Genomic DNA, 17,357 nt, shown 5'->3' on the forward strand with positions numbered 1-17,357 from the left:
TTATCAACACTTACTTTATGCATTACACACATTATATGTGTGTCATTTCCCTTTATTTCAGGTAAAAAGTGTGATGGACTCCAGATTAAGGGACTGTTTATAACATCTTTCATCATAAAAAAATAATAAAAACTCAAATATATGTTTTGCCATTTAGTTGTACATTTCTATCATAACGAGATGTACATTTCTGTTTTGGAGACTCATTTAATTTGCAACAGTGAAATTTCTCAGATTTTTGTCAGTTTAATAGTGACTGAAATCCTGTTAATATAAAAGACATACTATTAAGACAATTGTTCTGTTTACAATTTTTGTGCTTTTCCTTTAAAAAAAAAAACTTGAATTCAAACACGTGTTTGTTTGTGTGTCTGGAATACATGACTGTACATATTCGACATAATGTAAAAAAAAAAAAAAAAAAAAAAAAAAAAAAAAGAATATGAAATGACAAAACCTCCAAAAGTCCCGTGAACATTTCATGACGACAGGACCGTGCTGTAGTGTTTGAGGAAGAAGAGAAGGGAAGAGCTGTTTCTACAGGCCTTTCTCCTCTTTCGTTATTTATTTCCTTATTAACGGCCATCAAAACATTGATGCTCGATCGTTCGACCTGCGCAATATCGTGTAGTATTTGACTTCAGTGAGAGTGTGTGTGTCGCGATGGCTCGCCCACGGCCTCGGGAATATAAAGCAGGAGATTTGGTTTTCGCCAAGATGAAGGGATACCCGCACTGGCCGGCGAGGGTGAGTACGAGCGGCAACCGAGCAGAGCGGTGGGGAGGCCGGTTACTGGAGTGTGTAGCGGCCGATACACACCCCCAACCCGCGCAGCGCGTGCGGCTCCATCTGCGTGGAAATAAAAAACAAATGGCGGGAAGATGTTCTTAATGCGTCAGTAAATGTCTCCGCCGCGCGGACCATCAGTGTGAAAGCATTTTTTGGCCTGTGGTGTGACTTTTTTCGCCCTGTTCACATGGTTTAAGGCTCCGTGTCATTATAGACGTTTGTAAAGTGTTTGAATGGCGGGAATGGTATGGTTGAGTTATTTTCATGGGTGGTGAGTGTATGTGTGTTTGTGCTGCTGTTAATATCCGGCAGCTCATATGGGCCGAAACCCGTCGGCCCGCGCGGGAAACACGTTTATTTACAACCCACTTGAATTACATTAAATTACACCGAACCCCACCAGACTAAAAGAAGGTTCCGTTTAAAGCGAACCTGTGTGTGTAAGAGAGAGAGAGAGAGAAGTAAATATGGGCCGCGAACAGCGTGTTTGGGTTTCGGTACATTTCAGGATCATGTCAACTGATTATGTATTCTTACATTTATTTTCATGAATGTCTATCTAGTTTCACAATAAACTCCTAAACAGAAGAAAACATGCTGTTCTGGAGTTTTGACACCACGACATTCGGAACTGAGATAAAAACATCTAATCTGATCCACAAAGTCTATTAAAAAGCAATTATTTAAGGTTTACAGTATCGCAACGATTAATCTGTGCAGTGTCAGGACTGAATACACGTGGCAAACACGTGTATAGCTGTTGGGGATAAATGGTTTTGATATGATGTTGCTCTTATAAAATTGACCTGTTGGTGTCAATCAACATTTCTGTGTCTGTATGTGAAATGGGGCAAATGTGTTAATGAAGTCGCTCCATGTTCCAGGTTCATTGCAGGTGTGTTATGATATCAAAGACAGAAAGTACAAACCAAAAAAAGTATGAAATGGCTGACAGATGTGTCAAAAGTTGATCTGTTTTGTTATGTCCTTTTAAAGGGATAGTCCACTCAAAAATGTAACTTCTTTAATAATTTATTCACCCTCATGTCATCCCAGATGTGTGTGACTTTCTTTCTTCTGCAGAACACAAATGAAGATTTTTAGAAGAATATCTCAGCTCTGCAGGTCCATACAATGCAAGTGAATGGTGACCAGAACTTTGAAGCCCCAAAAAGCACATAAAGGCAGCATAACATTACTTCCACAAGACTCCAGTGGTTTAATCAATGTCTTCTGAAGGGATCTAATTGGTTTTGGGTGAAAATAGACTAAAATATAACTCCCTTTTCACTATAAATCTTGACATCAGCAGTCTGCTTGGCGCTCAAGGTTTCAAGCGCAATTACACTTCCTAGCATTTTGCACATGCGTCAAGCACTGGAAAGTGTAATCGAGCTTGAAATCATGATCGTGCTTAGAGACTGCAATGGCAAGATGTACAGTGAAAAATGAGTTATATTTGGTCTATTCTCACCCAAAACCAATCATATCACTTCTGAAGAGATAGATTTGACCACTGGAGTCTTATGGATTACTTTTATGCTGTCTTTATGTTCTTTTTTGGAGTTTCCACTTTCACTTGCATTGTATGGACCTACAGAGCTGAAATATTCCTCTAAAAACCTAAGAAAGTCACACACATCTGGGATGGCATGAGGGTAAATCAATTATGATTTTTCATTTTTGGGTCAACTATCCCTTTAAAAAATCAACAATGTTTATTCCTTTACACTCTTATGACACACATTCAGAATAATCTTCCTAAACATTCCACAAGTTTCAGCACTGGTTATTGTGTCTTTCTCCTGATTGCTTGTAGATTGATGAGCTGCCAGAGGGTGCTGTGAAGCCACCAGCTAATAAATACCCCATCTTCTTTTTTGGCACCCATGAAACGTAAGTTTGTTTTGTGTAGAATGTGAGTGTGTAGTGCATGTGTTTGTGTTTCAGTAAAACATTCCTGATGAACGACTGTATAAATAATCAATAATCAGACACAGTATGTGTGTCTCTGCCCTCCCGCAGTGCTTTCCTGGGCCCAAAAGACCTGCTGCCCTACAAGGAATATAAAGACAAGTTTGGAAAGTCAAACAAGAGAAAAGGATTTAATGAAGGGCTGTGGGAAATTGAAAACAATCCTGGTGTCAAATTTACTGGTTACCAGGTCAGTTATGGGATTTTTGTGACCAAAATTTTTTTTTGTGAGGGCATGTAATGTGATAGGGCATAACCCTTAACTCTGCTACCAAAACTGTATGTTTAGGTCATGCAACAGCAGAGTTCATCAGAGACGGAAGGAGAGGGCGGGAATGCCGCTGATGCGAGCAGCGAGGGAGAAGAGGGCGATTCTGGCGGTGAGGAAGAGGAAGGAAAGATGAAGAGTGACAAGGTCGGGTCCAAGCGGAAAAAGAGTTCATCCTCAAAGGTGCAGAATTAGGATGTTTTCTTTTTTTTTTTTCTTTTTTTTTTAACTTGACACAGCTTTAAGTTTAATCAGCATTAAGTGTGATTTCATATGACTTAGAATGGATACTGCTGTATGTCATTCGATTTCTTTTTCAAATGACTTAGTTTTCATTTGGTTGGTGTAAATCTCATGTGATGCCAAAGGTCACTGCAGGCTCAGGTCAGTAGGGGGCAGAATATGCAATAGGATAGCTGCAAATTGTAGTGCAAAATATAGTGAATAGGGCTGTTGTAGTCCTAAAAACCAAAAGAGAATTGACATTTTCAAGCCATGGGTTCCCTCAGGAATTTCGAATATGGTTTTTGATTAAAATAATAGTACAACGAGTAAAATAAGGTACAACGTTGCTAAATAAAGACTACAACTACCATGATGTTTGTGACTTTATGTGCTTGACAAGTCCTACCATAACTGTTTTAGTCCTTAAAGGGGTAGTTCACCTTAAAAATTAAAATTCTCTCATCATTTACTCACCCTCATGCCATCTAAAACTTGTATGAATTTCTTTCTTCTGTGGAACACAAATTATTTTTATTTTTTTATGGTGTTTTTGTCCATACATTGCAAGTCAATGGGGTTGAAAACTTTTGAGCTCCAAAAAGGACATTAATAGATTTGTTGTGAAAAAGGAGTTACTTTTTGGTCTGTTTCTTACATAAGTGATTTTATCGCTTCAGAAGACATAGATTAAACCACTCGAGATGCATGGATTACTTTTATGCTGCCTTTATGTGCTTTTTGGAGCTTGAAAGTGTTGGACTTGAAATGTATAGACAAAACAAATGTGTTCTGCAGAAGAAAAAGTCATACGGGTTGGCTGAGTAAATGCACTATTCCTTTAAGAACTGACTTAAATTATTTTTTTAGTCGTAGTATTCCTTGTTTAAGTTAATAATGTTGGAAATAAATCTGATTGATCACAGTTGAAATTTCATCTTTACTGTATATTCCACACAGAGCGCTGCCAAGAGATAATGGTCTAAATACTGTATTTCCATAACCTCATGAAACCTTTGTACACTAGAATGATGAGTCGTCTCTGTTTGAATCTGAGTAATATTAATCAAAATCAATATTCAAAATAAGTTCAGCTTGAATAATCCAAATCTGACAGGTGTGAAGCCAAGTTCATCGCTGAAGGGTTTTATATATTTTAGAAAATAAGTCTGAATTGCTTACACCCCTGTCGCAGACCCCTTGCTTAGCAACAGCTGTTGCCTAGCAACAGTCTTGGATGTTCATATATGCAGGGAAGGTTACTGTGCTACTTGAACATGTTTAGTGTAGCCGCAGTTCTATCAGATTTCTTTCATTGCTGTTGATTTGTGAAGATCATTTTAGCTCATGAGCAGAACGTAGTTGAAGAACTGCAGCCTGGCAGGACAAGTGACCTGCTGCCCTTTAGGGTCAGGGGTCAACGTGTTTCATAAAGCATGTTTTCTGGTTAACATTCTCTTAGATGTCGTCCAAGCTGTCCAGGAAGTGTTCGGGTGATGAAGATCTGCAGAAGGATGGAAAAGATGAAGAGGAGGGCTCAGAGGCTGGTGACCATGACAACAATATCCTAAACTCTTCAGACAAGACATGCAGTCAAGTGGTGAGAACATTTAATATGCATGTCAAGAGCAATCTTTTATGATGGTCAGGTAATCATCATGAACAGGTAAAATACAGTAAAATTTCTGAAAGACAAATCATAAATGACTCTCAAAATATGAAGTTACTGAGTTGATTTGATCATAATTTATAACAGTGTTGAGTAATAACAGCATAACAGTATAAGTGCTCAGTAACTAGGGCTGTCTATTTAATGCATTGATTTAGAGTGGTTAATTATATAAAAAATAACATATAAAAAAATTAACGCAATTAATTGTACCCCCTGACCCATACGTAAATTCCCTGATAAAAGTATGTATTTTGCTACCATCGGAACTATTCAAGCTTGAAGTACATTTAACTTAGTGTTTTTTCAAGCCGCATCAGCAGAAGGTGGTCCGTGCACCTCGTCAAACCTCACAAGCAGCGCAGCCACAGAATGAGAGCCGGTCATACATGACACATTCTTGACAGCTGGACGAAACAACACAATGCAGGGGTCTCAAGACACGATTTTTTTTTCCTCTCCCCTTTTTCTCCCCAATTTGGAATGCCCAATTACCCAATGCACTCTAAATCCTCATGGTGGCGTAATGACTTGCCTCAATCCGGGTGGCGGAGGACAAATCCCAGTTGCCTCCGCGTCTGAGACCGTCAGCCCATGCATCTTATCATGTGGCTTGTTGAGTGCGTTACCGCGGAGACATAGTGCATATGGAGGCTTCACGGCATCGACCGCGGCATCCGCGCTCAACTCGCCACGCGCCCCACCGAGAGCGAGAACCACATTATAGCGACCACGAGGAGGTTACCCCATGTGACTATACCCTCCCTAACAACCGGGCCAATTTGGTTGCTTAGGAGACCTGGCTGGAGTCACTCAGCACACCCTGGATTCGAACTCGCAAACTCCAGGGGTGGTAGTCGGCGTTTTTACTCGCTGAGCTACCCAGGCCCCCCTTGAGACACGATTTTTTTGAGTTTCAACTACTTTTAACTTTCCACAGCATCCTAAAAAGACAGCATTTATGATGCTGTATCCAGCGAGATTCTCAAAGCGTCCGTCTAATGGATATGTACATAAACCGACAGTTAAAAATAGCACAGACGGAACACAAGTACGCGTCCTGTGAGAATAGGACAGAATGACCAACTCAATTGCAAAATGGATTTCTGTCGACTGTAGGCTTTTTTTCGATGATATGGAAATAAAACATCATACAGTGGCAATATTTTTGTTTGAAAGTAGCGGTTTCCTTCGTGGTGTCCTGCCATGGACACTATGCCTGTTTAATGTTTTCCGTATAGTAGGCTTATGAACAGAGATGTTAACCAGTTCCAGTGATTCCTTCAAGTCTTTAGCTGTCACTCTAGGGTCCTTTTTTACCTCATTGAGCATTCTGCGGTGTGCCCTTTGAGTCATCTTGGCTGGACGGCCACTTCTAGGGAGAGTAGCCACAGTACTAAATCGTCTCCATTTATAGATAATTTGTCTAACTGTGAACAGATGAATATCTAAGCTCTTCGAGATGTCTTTGTAACCCTTTTCAGCTTTATGCAAAACAACAATTCTTGATCGTAGGTCTTCTGAGATCTCTTTTTTTTTTTTTTTTGTGAGACATGGTCCACGTAAGCAGATGCTTCTTGTGAATAGCAAACAAAAAATGTTTGAGTGCTTTTTATAAGTTAAAGTAGCTCTAACTCATACCTCGTTTTATTAATTGGATGCCAGGTTTGCCAATCCTGACTCTAATTAGCTCTTTTAGCCAACCTACACTGTGAATTTTTGAATGATGTATTACATTTTTACTAGAGCAATATAATAATTTGTTTGTCTATACTTGTGACTTTGATTTGATTTTATGACCAATTAATGCAGAAAACCAGCTAATTCCAAAGGGTTCATAAACTTTTTCTGGCCACTGTATATATACTTCTAAAGCCACTATTTCTATTGGCCTATGATATCAATGCTTTACTTATCTGCCACAATAATGCAATGTATTTCAATCTGAATTAATAATTATATATTTGAATTATTATGTCTTAATTATATTGAATTAGGGGCCTTTCTCAGCAAATATTTATATATGCAGTTAATTGCACTGAATTCGATGAATTAATCAGCATATCATGTAAAAATTTGAATCGAATGACAGCCCTAGTAGTTATAACTATCTACACTAGTACCTGTCAGGTAAAAATCACTGAAGAAAACAATAGAAAAAAATTGAATTAGTGTGTGTGCTGAGAATCTAAGTCCGCTCCTGGATTGTTGTGATGTGGCATCATAACTGTGAGTGTTGTCATGAGTAATGTTTGAAGGTACAAAGTCAGCACTCTCAGTTAATATTTAATGACCCCATGAAACCAACATGATGAGAAGCATATTTGATTCATGTCTTTTAAAAGTCACATACATTTCATAGTTCAAAGTGTGTCCACTAGGGGTCCCAGTACTACAACTATTGTGTTTGAATTGTGTCTTCTGTTTGTGTCTTTTGCAGCAGAATCAGTCACTCCGGGAGGATCACTAGACTAGATGATCAGAAAATGGCTTGCGACGGCTCATATGTGATATTGTAAATGTACATTTTGGCAACTTATACTGATCGCTTGCAAACTCCTAGACATTATTATACATTTGATCATCTGTTTATTCTGGGTCAAATCAAACACATACATAGTAACACACAGTATACGTAATGCTTGGGATTAAACACAAACTACAGTCATTTCTTCATGCTGTTTTGAGTTTAGATTTAGCTCAAACCCATCTCGGATCTCTCATCTTTAGCATCGTTTCTCCTGTGCTGCTCATTAATGTGTGTTGTGTTTGACATTTCTTTCTTTCATTAGGAACAAACAGACAAACCGGTCAGACATTTGTATGTTTAACAAAATGTTTTCCCACTTTTATGTAATCAGACAAAAAGAATGGAAAAAAGTAGAATATGTATGAAGTATTGTGCACAAACAGAGAAAACTCAATATTATCTCCATACATTAGAATGTAGGACCTCTGTACAATTAGCCCACTGCTCATCTTTATAAGACAGTGAAATATCTGTTTCTGTGTCAGTGAATTGATTATTTTCTAGTGGCATGCTGGCTTTTACCTTCATTCCGTAGTTCACGTTTCATACTCGCGTTTCTGATGTTGAAAATGTCAGTCCGTTAATCCAGACCACGTTAATCACAAGTCCTCTTCCCTGCAGAAAACATGCCCTTGATTTGTTAAAATTTTATTTCTTGTCTTTGTTTTATATAAAGAATATATTCTATTTATTTTTTATGATAGTAGATGACACATCTGTGGTAAATTGTCACTCATCAATGTAGATGTCACTTTATTTTAATTTGTATTACCCTCATACATGTTGCATTTTCAAGGTTTGTAGCTACATGTAAACTGTTTTTCCTGTTTATTGACAACAAATTTTACAGAATAAACTCATTGGAATGCAAATGGTTTGCTGTTGGTTCATTTTTCAATATATTACATCTGACAGACAAAGTGAGTTTTCATTTCAGTCAGATCTTTATCATGTTTTATCGAAGTCTATTTGCAATATACTTCTGTTATCACTTTGTTCAATTTTGAGTTAAATTCTGAAACAAAATCAGGATACTGGTCCAACAAAAGCCACATTAAAACATTACTAACCCATTATTGAGCTTTTTAACAGAATACATACAGACAGTACATGAAACAGAACAGGCAAATATTTATTGTGTTAATAAATTTAAACTAAATTAATCAGAAGCTACATAATCTGTATTACACGAGTTTGCCACCAGAGAGTGTTTTCTGCAGAGTTCTGTCTTGCTTCTCATTTTAGTATTATAGACAGTCACTCCAGGTTTACTGTTTTGAAGTTTTGCCTGTGAGTGTTAAAGGGTTAGTTCACCCCAAAAATGAAAATTCTTTCGTCATTTACTCACCCTCATGCCATCCCAGATGTGTATGACTTTCTTTCTTCTGCTGAACACAAAGATTTTTAGAAGAATATTTCAGCTCTGTTGGTCCATACAATGCAAGTAAATAGTGACCAGAACTTTGAAACTCCAAAAAGCATATAAATGCAGCATAAAAGTAATCCATAAGACTCCAGTGGTTAAATTCATATCTTCAGAAGTGATATGATAAATGTGGGTGAGAAACAGATAAATATTTAAGTCCTTTTTTTCTATAACAGGGTTGCTGCAGACTTTTTACGACTTTTTTTTAAGACCTGAACAAAAACCATTTATACCGTATATCCATACAGAACAAACCCACACAATCTCAAAATAAATCATAGATTCTTTCACTTAAACCGGCTGGGGCACACATTCAACAAGGCCTTAGAACTTGTAATACTGCTTATCAGCAAAACAGTGTATGTGCAAGTTTAAAATACTCAAGACATGTTTTTATATATATACCCATCATATTAAAATTGGTTTATATACTAAAACATATTAATTAGACGTCGACCAATATTGGATTTTGCTGATACAAATAGTAATGTGAAAGACAAAAACAGAATAATCTGCCTATTATAAATTTCAATGCTTAATTTCTACCATGTGTGATCTGTGCAAATTAAAATAAAATGACTTAAGACTAATAGTTTTTAAAATCGATATATTTTTTTTTATTATTATTTTTATTATTATTATTATTTCTATCCTTTGACAGGACGGGCCAAAGCAGATTATCGTGCAACCAAAATACCAATAATAACCAGAAAGAGAAAGAAAGCAAAAAAAAAAAAAAAAAAAAAAAAAAAAAAATTTTGTGCATAATGCAAGACTTTTAACAATAAACAAGCCCGAAATTCACCAGGGACTCTTATTTTTGAAATGTATGTGCTTCACTGCTTCCAGCTGCTCATTAAAACAGATAAGGTAAATAAAATATGCACTCTCATGGTCATCTACAAGGTATTGCAATATAAACACTTAAAAGTAAACATTGTCATAATCAACAGTAGATCATCAGCGATCACTTGTCATAACTATCCGATATTCATTGATTTCTAAACGCTCTGAAGCCGCTGGAAACACTGAATCTCAAGTTCCTCCGCATGCTTTTTACTTTAAAGCCCGCACACACTGGCAAAATTGTGCTGTAGTAAAGACACCTCCACTTAAATCTCTGCGCTCTTAAAGGCACCTCCGGGCACCTTTACATTTGTGAAGGACACCTTTAGATTTGTGAATGAAAGGGGCAGGGGCTTACGCCCCTGTAGCCCCCATTCTGTGCATGTCAGGGCCAGGATTAGTTCAATTATTGTATCTTGGATTACAGATTTTGGATTTAAATGATCTACATAAACATTTGCAGATAATCCGCCTAAGTATGATGCATTACTGAGACTCGATTGATAACTCTCAAATTTTTCATTTTGTAAGCTGAGATGATAACATTTTACAATAAGGTTCTATTTGTTAACATTAGTTAATGCATTAGGTATCATGAACTAACTATGAACAATATATATTTTACAGCATTTATCAATCTTAGTTAATGTTAGTGAATAAAATACAGTTATTCATTGTTAGTTCATGTTAGTTCATAATGCATTAACTAATGTTAACATACACAACTTTTGATTTTAAAAATGTATTAGTATATGTTGAAACCATTAACCAAGATAATGCTGTAAATGTATTGTTGACTGTTAGTTCATGTTAACTAATGTTGCTAACTAATGGAACCTTATTGTAAAGTGTTCGCACAGAGATGAAAAAAGTAGGGTATTTTAGCTGCTTTGAAAGTTTTGTCACAACAAATTAAAACTTTTAATTAAAAAATGTAAAGCTAAAGTGTTTAATGTCTGCACCACTAGCTTCACCAAACAGAATAGTCAACATAATTACTGTTTTCAAACAGATTCCAGAAACCTTCCTGAATTGACATCTACAAATGAAAATGAAGTGAATATAAAATGAACTTGAAAGCAATCCCTCATGTGAAAATGTACCTTCATGATGCCGCAGGTGGATGTTGCTGTCCAGTTGTGTTTAGTAATCGTTCTCACTCAGATTTACTGCCACTTGCTGCTGTGATGAAAAGCACGAGGCGCGTGATGCAGCGGAAGCAGAGTGTTGATGCAGCAGCACATACAGCAGAATAAACGTGAGGAAAAAGTGCCAGCCACTCTGAAGTCATGCGGTATGTAAAGGGTGTCCGAGTGTGTAGTGACGCCCCGGTATGCATGAACTGAGCCTGACAGTAAACACGAGCACACAGATTTAGAGTAAGTGTGGAATGTGTGACTCTATTTATATCTGAAGCTTTCACATGCTGACACTAACTGTACAAAACAAACTTTTCAAGGACACACACACAGAGCTGCTCCAAACAACACAGACAGGCCTGTTTCTCTCTCTCTCTCTCACACACACACACACACACACTACTCGTTTTATAAGGGTGATGATGGTTTGGGGGACAGGATTGCCCAATTTCCATTGCACTCTAAGTCCTTGTGGTGGCGTAGTGACTTGCCTCCCTCCAGGTGGCAGAGGATGAATCTCAGTTGCCTCCGCGTCTGAGACCATCAATCCGCGCATCTTATCACGTGGCTTGTTTAGCGCATTACTGTGGAGACCTAGCGCGTGTGGAGGCTCACGCTATTCTCTGCGGCATCCACGCACAACTCACCACGCGCCCCACAGAGAGTGAGAACCACATTATAGCGACAACGTTACCCCATGTGACTCTACCCTCCCTAGCAACCGGGCCAATTTGGTTGCTTAGGAGACCTGGCTGGAGTCACTCAGCACACCCTGAATTCGAACTCACGACTCCAGGGGAGGTAGTCAGCATCTTTACTTGCTGAGCTACCCAGGCCCCCACAAGAGTTAATCATTATTAACACACAAGTTGTACTTCATCTTTGTAGCATGTTTACCAAAAGCATAGTTTTCAGTGCATAAAAAATATTCGTAATTTAACAAGAGCCTCAGACCACTCATAAATTCATGATGTGCAACTAAAACTTATCTTTCTCCTTGCTGTCACAATTTATTATAGACAAATTAAAAAGTTGCCAGTCATCTTACTGGTTTACTTGCGTACGTAGGCTAAGTTGATGTTAACTCGTATGACTTTCTTCTGCGGAACACAAATGAACATATTTTGCAGGTTATTTGAGATGTTGAGTTTGCAGGATATATTGCGTACTTTTAAAATGTACCGCGGTCACCAATAAGGTTGATAGTAAACACTAGAAATTAATATGCAATGTCTTATTGATGTATAATAACACCAGGATTGAGGACCTGGTAACCGCTTTCAGCATCATTGCTTTCAAAGCATCACAGTCTTGAAACCTGTTCTGTGTTCCACTTCCAATCGGGCCGGATATCAAGATTTATAGTGAATCAGGACTTAAATTTTTTTCTGTTTCTCACCTACAACCGATCATATCACTTCTGAAGACATGGATTAAACCACTTGAGTTGTATGGATTGCTTTTTTGCTGCCTTTATGTCCTTTTTGGAGCTTCAAAGTTCTGACCACCATTCACTTGCATTGTATGGATATAGTCACATCATATCTCCATCAAAATATCTTCATTTGTGTTCCACAGAAGAAAGTCATACAAGTTTGAGATGGCATGAAGGTGAGTACAGGATGAGAGACTTTTTGGGTGAACTGTTCCTTTAAAACTGTTATTCACAATGTTATTGTAAAACCCAGTCCAGCTCTGATAGAGATGTATCTGCTCACCAAGCCTCTAAGAATGCAGAATGCTGTGGCCACCACAAGGAGAATTGTAAAGATGAGGTCCACTGGTCTTTGTAACACTGTTTTCCTTTGGTCTTCCAGAATATTCTAAAAGAGAGTAAAAGCCAGTTTAAACTCTGTTGTCTTAAGGGCCGGTCACACTAGGCTTTGAGCATACACATTTTTTTCAGACAACGCAATGGACCAGGATATGATGTCACGTGGAATGGCTTTTTGTGTAAGTAAATACTAATATATTCAAAGTTTTAATATATATTGTCTACTCACGTTCCTGCAAAACTAAAAAAACACAGCTTTGAAATATGTATTCTTTATATTGAGTGTACGTGTGTGTGTCTGAGTGAATGTGTTTTCATGCCATTTGTTGTGGATCCAGTGAAGAAGATTGATTAAACACTCTGAAACACTTCCACACTAATACATAGACATATAACAGATGCAGCAGAAAGAGGATATTCAACTGGACACCCTATTTTCCTGAGAAAGCGAGACATAAACACACGCATACACTGTTTAACTCATAAATCAATATAGATTGACTGATACAGAGCTGAAAAACTAATCTTAATACTTCCATATATATTTAAAAGCAGCACTTCAGCAGTACAAACACTGATATTTCCTCTCATACTTACCCACAACATTCCCTGGAATGTAAACTATTATTCGCATGAGCACGGATCCGTCCCAGAAGGACCCAATCGCTCTGTATCTCACTCTACAAACACGACCATGAATGCATTAGTTTGTTTGTGTGCTGTTATGCACTTGTGTATGTATGTGGTGTGTGTGTTTTAACACAAGAGGACACACAAGTTCATTTGTGCATATACGTTATATGTGTATTTTGTTGGTAATGTGTGATTGTGTTGATGGTGTAGAAGTCAAAAATCCTCTGAAGAAAAATAAAAAGGGGGTTGTAAATATGTAATACTGTATGTAAGAGTGTTGGGTGTTTATAAAAGATGTATTGCTAGATACGAACCCCCACACTGTGGCTGTGACCATCAGCAGGTACGAGTTAATACACACAGAGAACGGTAATAATATACATAAATAAAGCAGTTAGAGTAAATGTATACTTATGTAGACTATTTATATATTACTGACAGGTAGGTCTAGTTAGTAAAACATGCAACTGTATAGAATTTCTTTATTTTTCTGTCCGTATTTTGGACAATTATATTGGATTTAAATAATATTGTAAACATTTCTATTATTTTAACAATTCATGTAATAATTCATGCTCAGTCTGCTCTGAACCCATTAATTTGATTGTGCTGTACTTGTCCAAATAAACCCCTCAAAGTCAAGTATATGGGGGTTTTCCATGGTTGATTATTACATTATTTGGTCCCCCCAGTCCTGAATATGTAGTGCTTAGTGCTGTTTGGGAGTGTTGAGCTCACAACTTCTTTCTCAACATTTAAACATGCTAATTTGTGTCTCCTTTCTTTCTCAGAGTGAATGTGTACCAGTGTTTCTAAAAGAGGTAGAGCTGCAGGTGAATATTATCTGACAGTCCTGTGTCCGCATGTCTATGTGTGTTGTGTTGGAGGTGAAGGATTTTAGCTGACTGTAAAGGTTAAGATGTTTTGTGTGTTTATGCCGTGCTTTGTTTAAATCTGGAGGTTTCTTAAAGGAGGAAACCAATTTGTTGTTAACTGGTATGTTTAGCAGCCTTTTGGTTCTTGTTCAAACTTGTGAAACTGTCTGTATATTTTATATATTATTAATAATAACAATACCTTTATATAGAACACATAGAATCAATTATAAGTACAATTACTAAATTAATAAATAGTTCAAACAAAAGCAGACATAAGTTCCATAGTAAGACATTAAAGTTGCAATATGTAATACATTTACTGTACTAATGCATAAAACATAATCATAATATGTTATCAGAGATTTAGGAAACATGCTAAGTTGAAATACTGGCTTCTGCGATAACAATGCTACAGCCAGTATATTCTACTTTGAAATGTCTGTTCTGGGCTGGAATTTCTGTTTGTGTTTTGGCCTGTGTGATCCCGCCCACTGCCCACTCACCAATAGTATTTTGACAACCGGGGTTGCCAGATCTGAAACTAGTTATCGAGCAAACACAGTGTGCAGCAGCCATGGAAGTCAACAATACATCTAGCTAACATTGACAGAGTTATAAAAAAATCCACATGAGCTGGTTTATAATGTGCAAACAATAAAAACATTGCAAACGTGTACATTAGCTCAGTGTTTCTCAACTGGTGGGTGGCGACCCAAAAGTCTTCACTTGATATTTCGGGATGCAGACCTCAACACTGATGTGACCCATTCCAATTCTAGTGAGACTTTTCTAGTTTAAAGCGTTGAGGAAGTGAAGTCAAACCCATCAAACAGTAGGCAGCCCTGACATGCCAAACAGCAATGAGGAGGAAATGAGCAACACTGTGCTATGTGCCAATAATAAAAAAAAACAAATTCATTACACATCATCACCTTTACAAAGTTTCACGATTTTATGAGTTATTTTTTTCATCAGTAATATAATTTTATTAATATCATTACAATTATTTAAGACTAGCAACACTGACCTAATCATGGTAATGAGGAGCCTTTCATCCTGTGTAATATGTATGTTCTGTTTGAATTATGTTTGAAATTAGGATACAAACAGGATACTAATGGGCTCATAGCATATAAATAAATATACTCTTCAATTTTTAAAAGGGGGGAAGAAAACTTCCTGTAACTTTTGTTGTTGACATCAACAACAAAAATAATGTCACTTGATGCATGTCCTTGTACTTGAAAACCATGAACAAAACTATGCAATATAAAAGGAAATGCGACACAGGATACATTAAATACAAGTTACGTTTTTACTGTAGTGGGTCGCCACTTGATTTCCAATGTAAAATCTCGTTCTGAAGCAAAACCATTTGAGAACCACTGCATTAGCTGATCAACTTACAGTGTAAGGCTGGTCACTTGCCATTGTCATTTTACTCTAGTGATGGGTCGTTCATGAACGATTTGTTCATTTTAAACGAATCTTTTATGTGACTCAGAAGAACGAGTAGTCTCAGAGAGTGATTCCTTCATTTTGTGTTGACCGCGCATGTGCATTGCGCAACCTCTGTTCGTTTGTTACGTGAAAACCGCATAGGCGCTGTACAGGAAACAGAAATGATTAGTTCACCTTTCAACTCTTTTGGTCTGAGTGGTTCGTTCTTTTGTCATGTGACAGCCGTATTCACTATGCATTGCTCTCACAGGAAACAGAAATGATTAGTTCACCTCTCGAGTCTTCTGATCCGAGTCATTCGTTCTTTTGTCACGCGTATACGCTATGCACATACGGCTGTCACGCGACAAAAGAACGAACGACTCGGACAAGAAGATTTCAGAGGTGAACTAATCATTTCTGTTTCTCATAATTTGTCCTTGGCTGCATTATCAATTTTTCCTTATTGGGACTATAATCAAAGTTTGCATAAGTAGACGTGTTGGGGGGGATTTTGCTATTGAAAATTTAAAAATTTAATTCTGCTCAAATGAACGAAATGACTTGAATGAAGATTCGTTCATTTTGCTGAACGAGACTCAAAGATTAAAGTCACTAAAATGATCCGATCTTCCCATCACTAGTTTACTCGTTCCTGTTGCGTGTCCTCAACCTGGCAACCCGCGTGAGCTTCGAGTCTGGGGTGGATTGGACGGGGGACACAACTTTCTCCAATATTTAGAATTTGGACTGCAGTACCCATTTTTAACGCTTGATGTCAATGTTACATATTGCTCCTTTAACAAAGCAGAACTGGTCAACCACTGATTAAATATGCTATATGCAAATCTATATAAATATGTTTCTTAGTCGGCAGATCTGATATTCTGAGCAGATTTTCCTTTTCCGAGGACATGAGGAACTTCAAATAGTCAGACTTCATTTGAAATGAATAATGGTGATGTATTAAAACCATTTGAATTCTCTATAATGAACAGCAATAGAGCAGAAGTGTCCAATATTAACACATATTGTTGACTGAACAACTGAATGCGTTACCATTTATTCCACATGGACACAAGGTCAGATATGAAAACATGCCCATAAACAGGGTGAAGATTAAGTTCAGATTTTAACCACATCTATCCATCTGTAATATCATATTGCAGCACTAGCTGGCAGTGCAGTCTTGTTTCTTGGTGTGGTGGCAAATAGAATTCACAATAGATTCACAACCTCAGATATAGAACCTTAAACAGTAATCCATGAACTGTAGTTAAAGGGATAGTTCACCAAAAAATTACAATTCTCTAAATATTTATTCACCCTCATGCCATCCCAGATGTGTATGCATTTCTTTCTTCTGCTGAACACAAACAAAGATTTTTAGAAGAATATCTCAATATGTTTCATCCCTCAGAGTGACCTGTCCTGGGATTTATTACTTTGCTCCATCCATCCATCCATCCAATAATTAAATATATTAATGTCACTTATATTTTTACTTTCTATAAAAGAATATTAATATTGATTAAATTCAGAATAGCCTCAATTGCCATTAAATGAATGTTGTATTGATACTGTCCATAAATGGCCAAAAATCACACATGATAAATCTTAAAAAGTTCACAGTGTCATTCGTCCTGCCATACATATATTTACACAGTGTACACATAGCTACAAACTCCTGCAAACAATCATAATCTTTCCATTTCCTCTCATTTTTATTGCATGAAACATTTGTGATAGATCTACATGGGTGTAGTTGC

At 37.3% G+C, this 17,357-nt stretch overlaps 1 protein-coding gene and 1 long non-coding RNA gene across 2 annotated transcripts; one reads left to right on the forward strand and one right to left on the reverse strand.

Moving 5' to 3' along the window:
* The first annotated feature begins 439 nt into the window (after nucleotides 1-439).
* Nucleotides 440-8,324, forward strand: LOC127456201 (hepatoma-derived growth factor-related protein 3-like). Its single transcript, XM_051724569.1, has 6 exons — nucleotides 440-747; nucleotides 2,609-2,685; nucleotides 2,815-2,953; nucleotides 3,053-3,214; nucleotides 4,716-4,853; nucleotides 7,363-8,324. The coding sequence occupies exons 1-6, from the start codon at nucleotides 664-666 to the stop codon at nucleotides 7,390-7,392; spliced, it is 630 nt and encodes a 209-aa protein (XP_051580529.1). The 5' UTR covers nucleotides 440-663; the 3' UTR covers nucleotides 7,393-8,324.
* LOC127456202 (uncharacterized) lies at nucleotides 4,174-8,069 on the reverse strand. The gene is made up of 2 exons (XR_007899803.1): nucleotides 7,975-8,069; nucleotides 4,174-4,757 (listed from the first exon to the last, which is right to left on the reverse strand). It is a non-coding gene; the product is annotated as an uncharacterized LOC127456202 (long non-coding RNA).
* Nucleotides 8,325-17,357: the final 9,033 nt, after the last annotated feature.

Source organism: Myxocyprinus asiaticus, chromosome 18 (assembly GCF_019703515.2).
Source record: "Myxocyprinus asiaticus isolate MX2 ecotype Aquarium Trade chromosome 18, UBuf_Myxa_2, whole genome shotgun sequence".
Lineage (NCBI taxonomy): Eukaryota > Metazoa > Chordata > Actinopteri > Cypriniformes > Catostomidae > Myxocyprinus > Myxocyprinus asiaticus.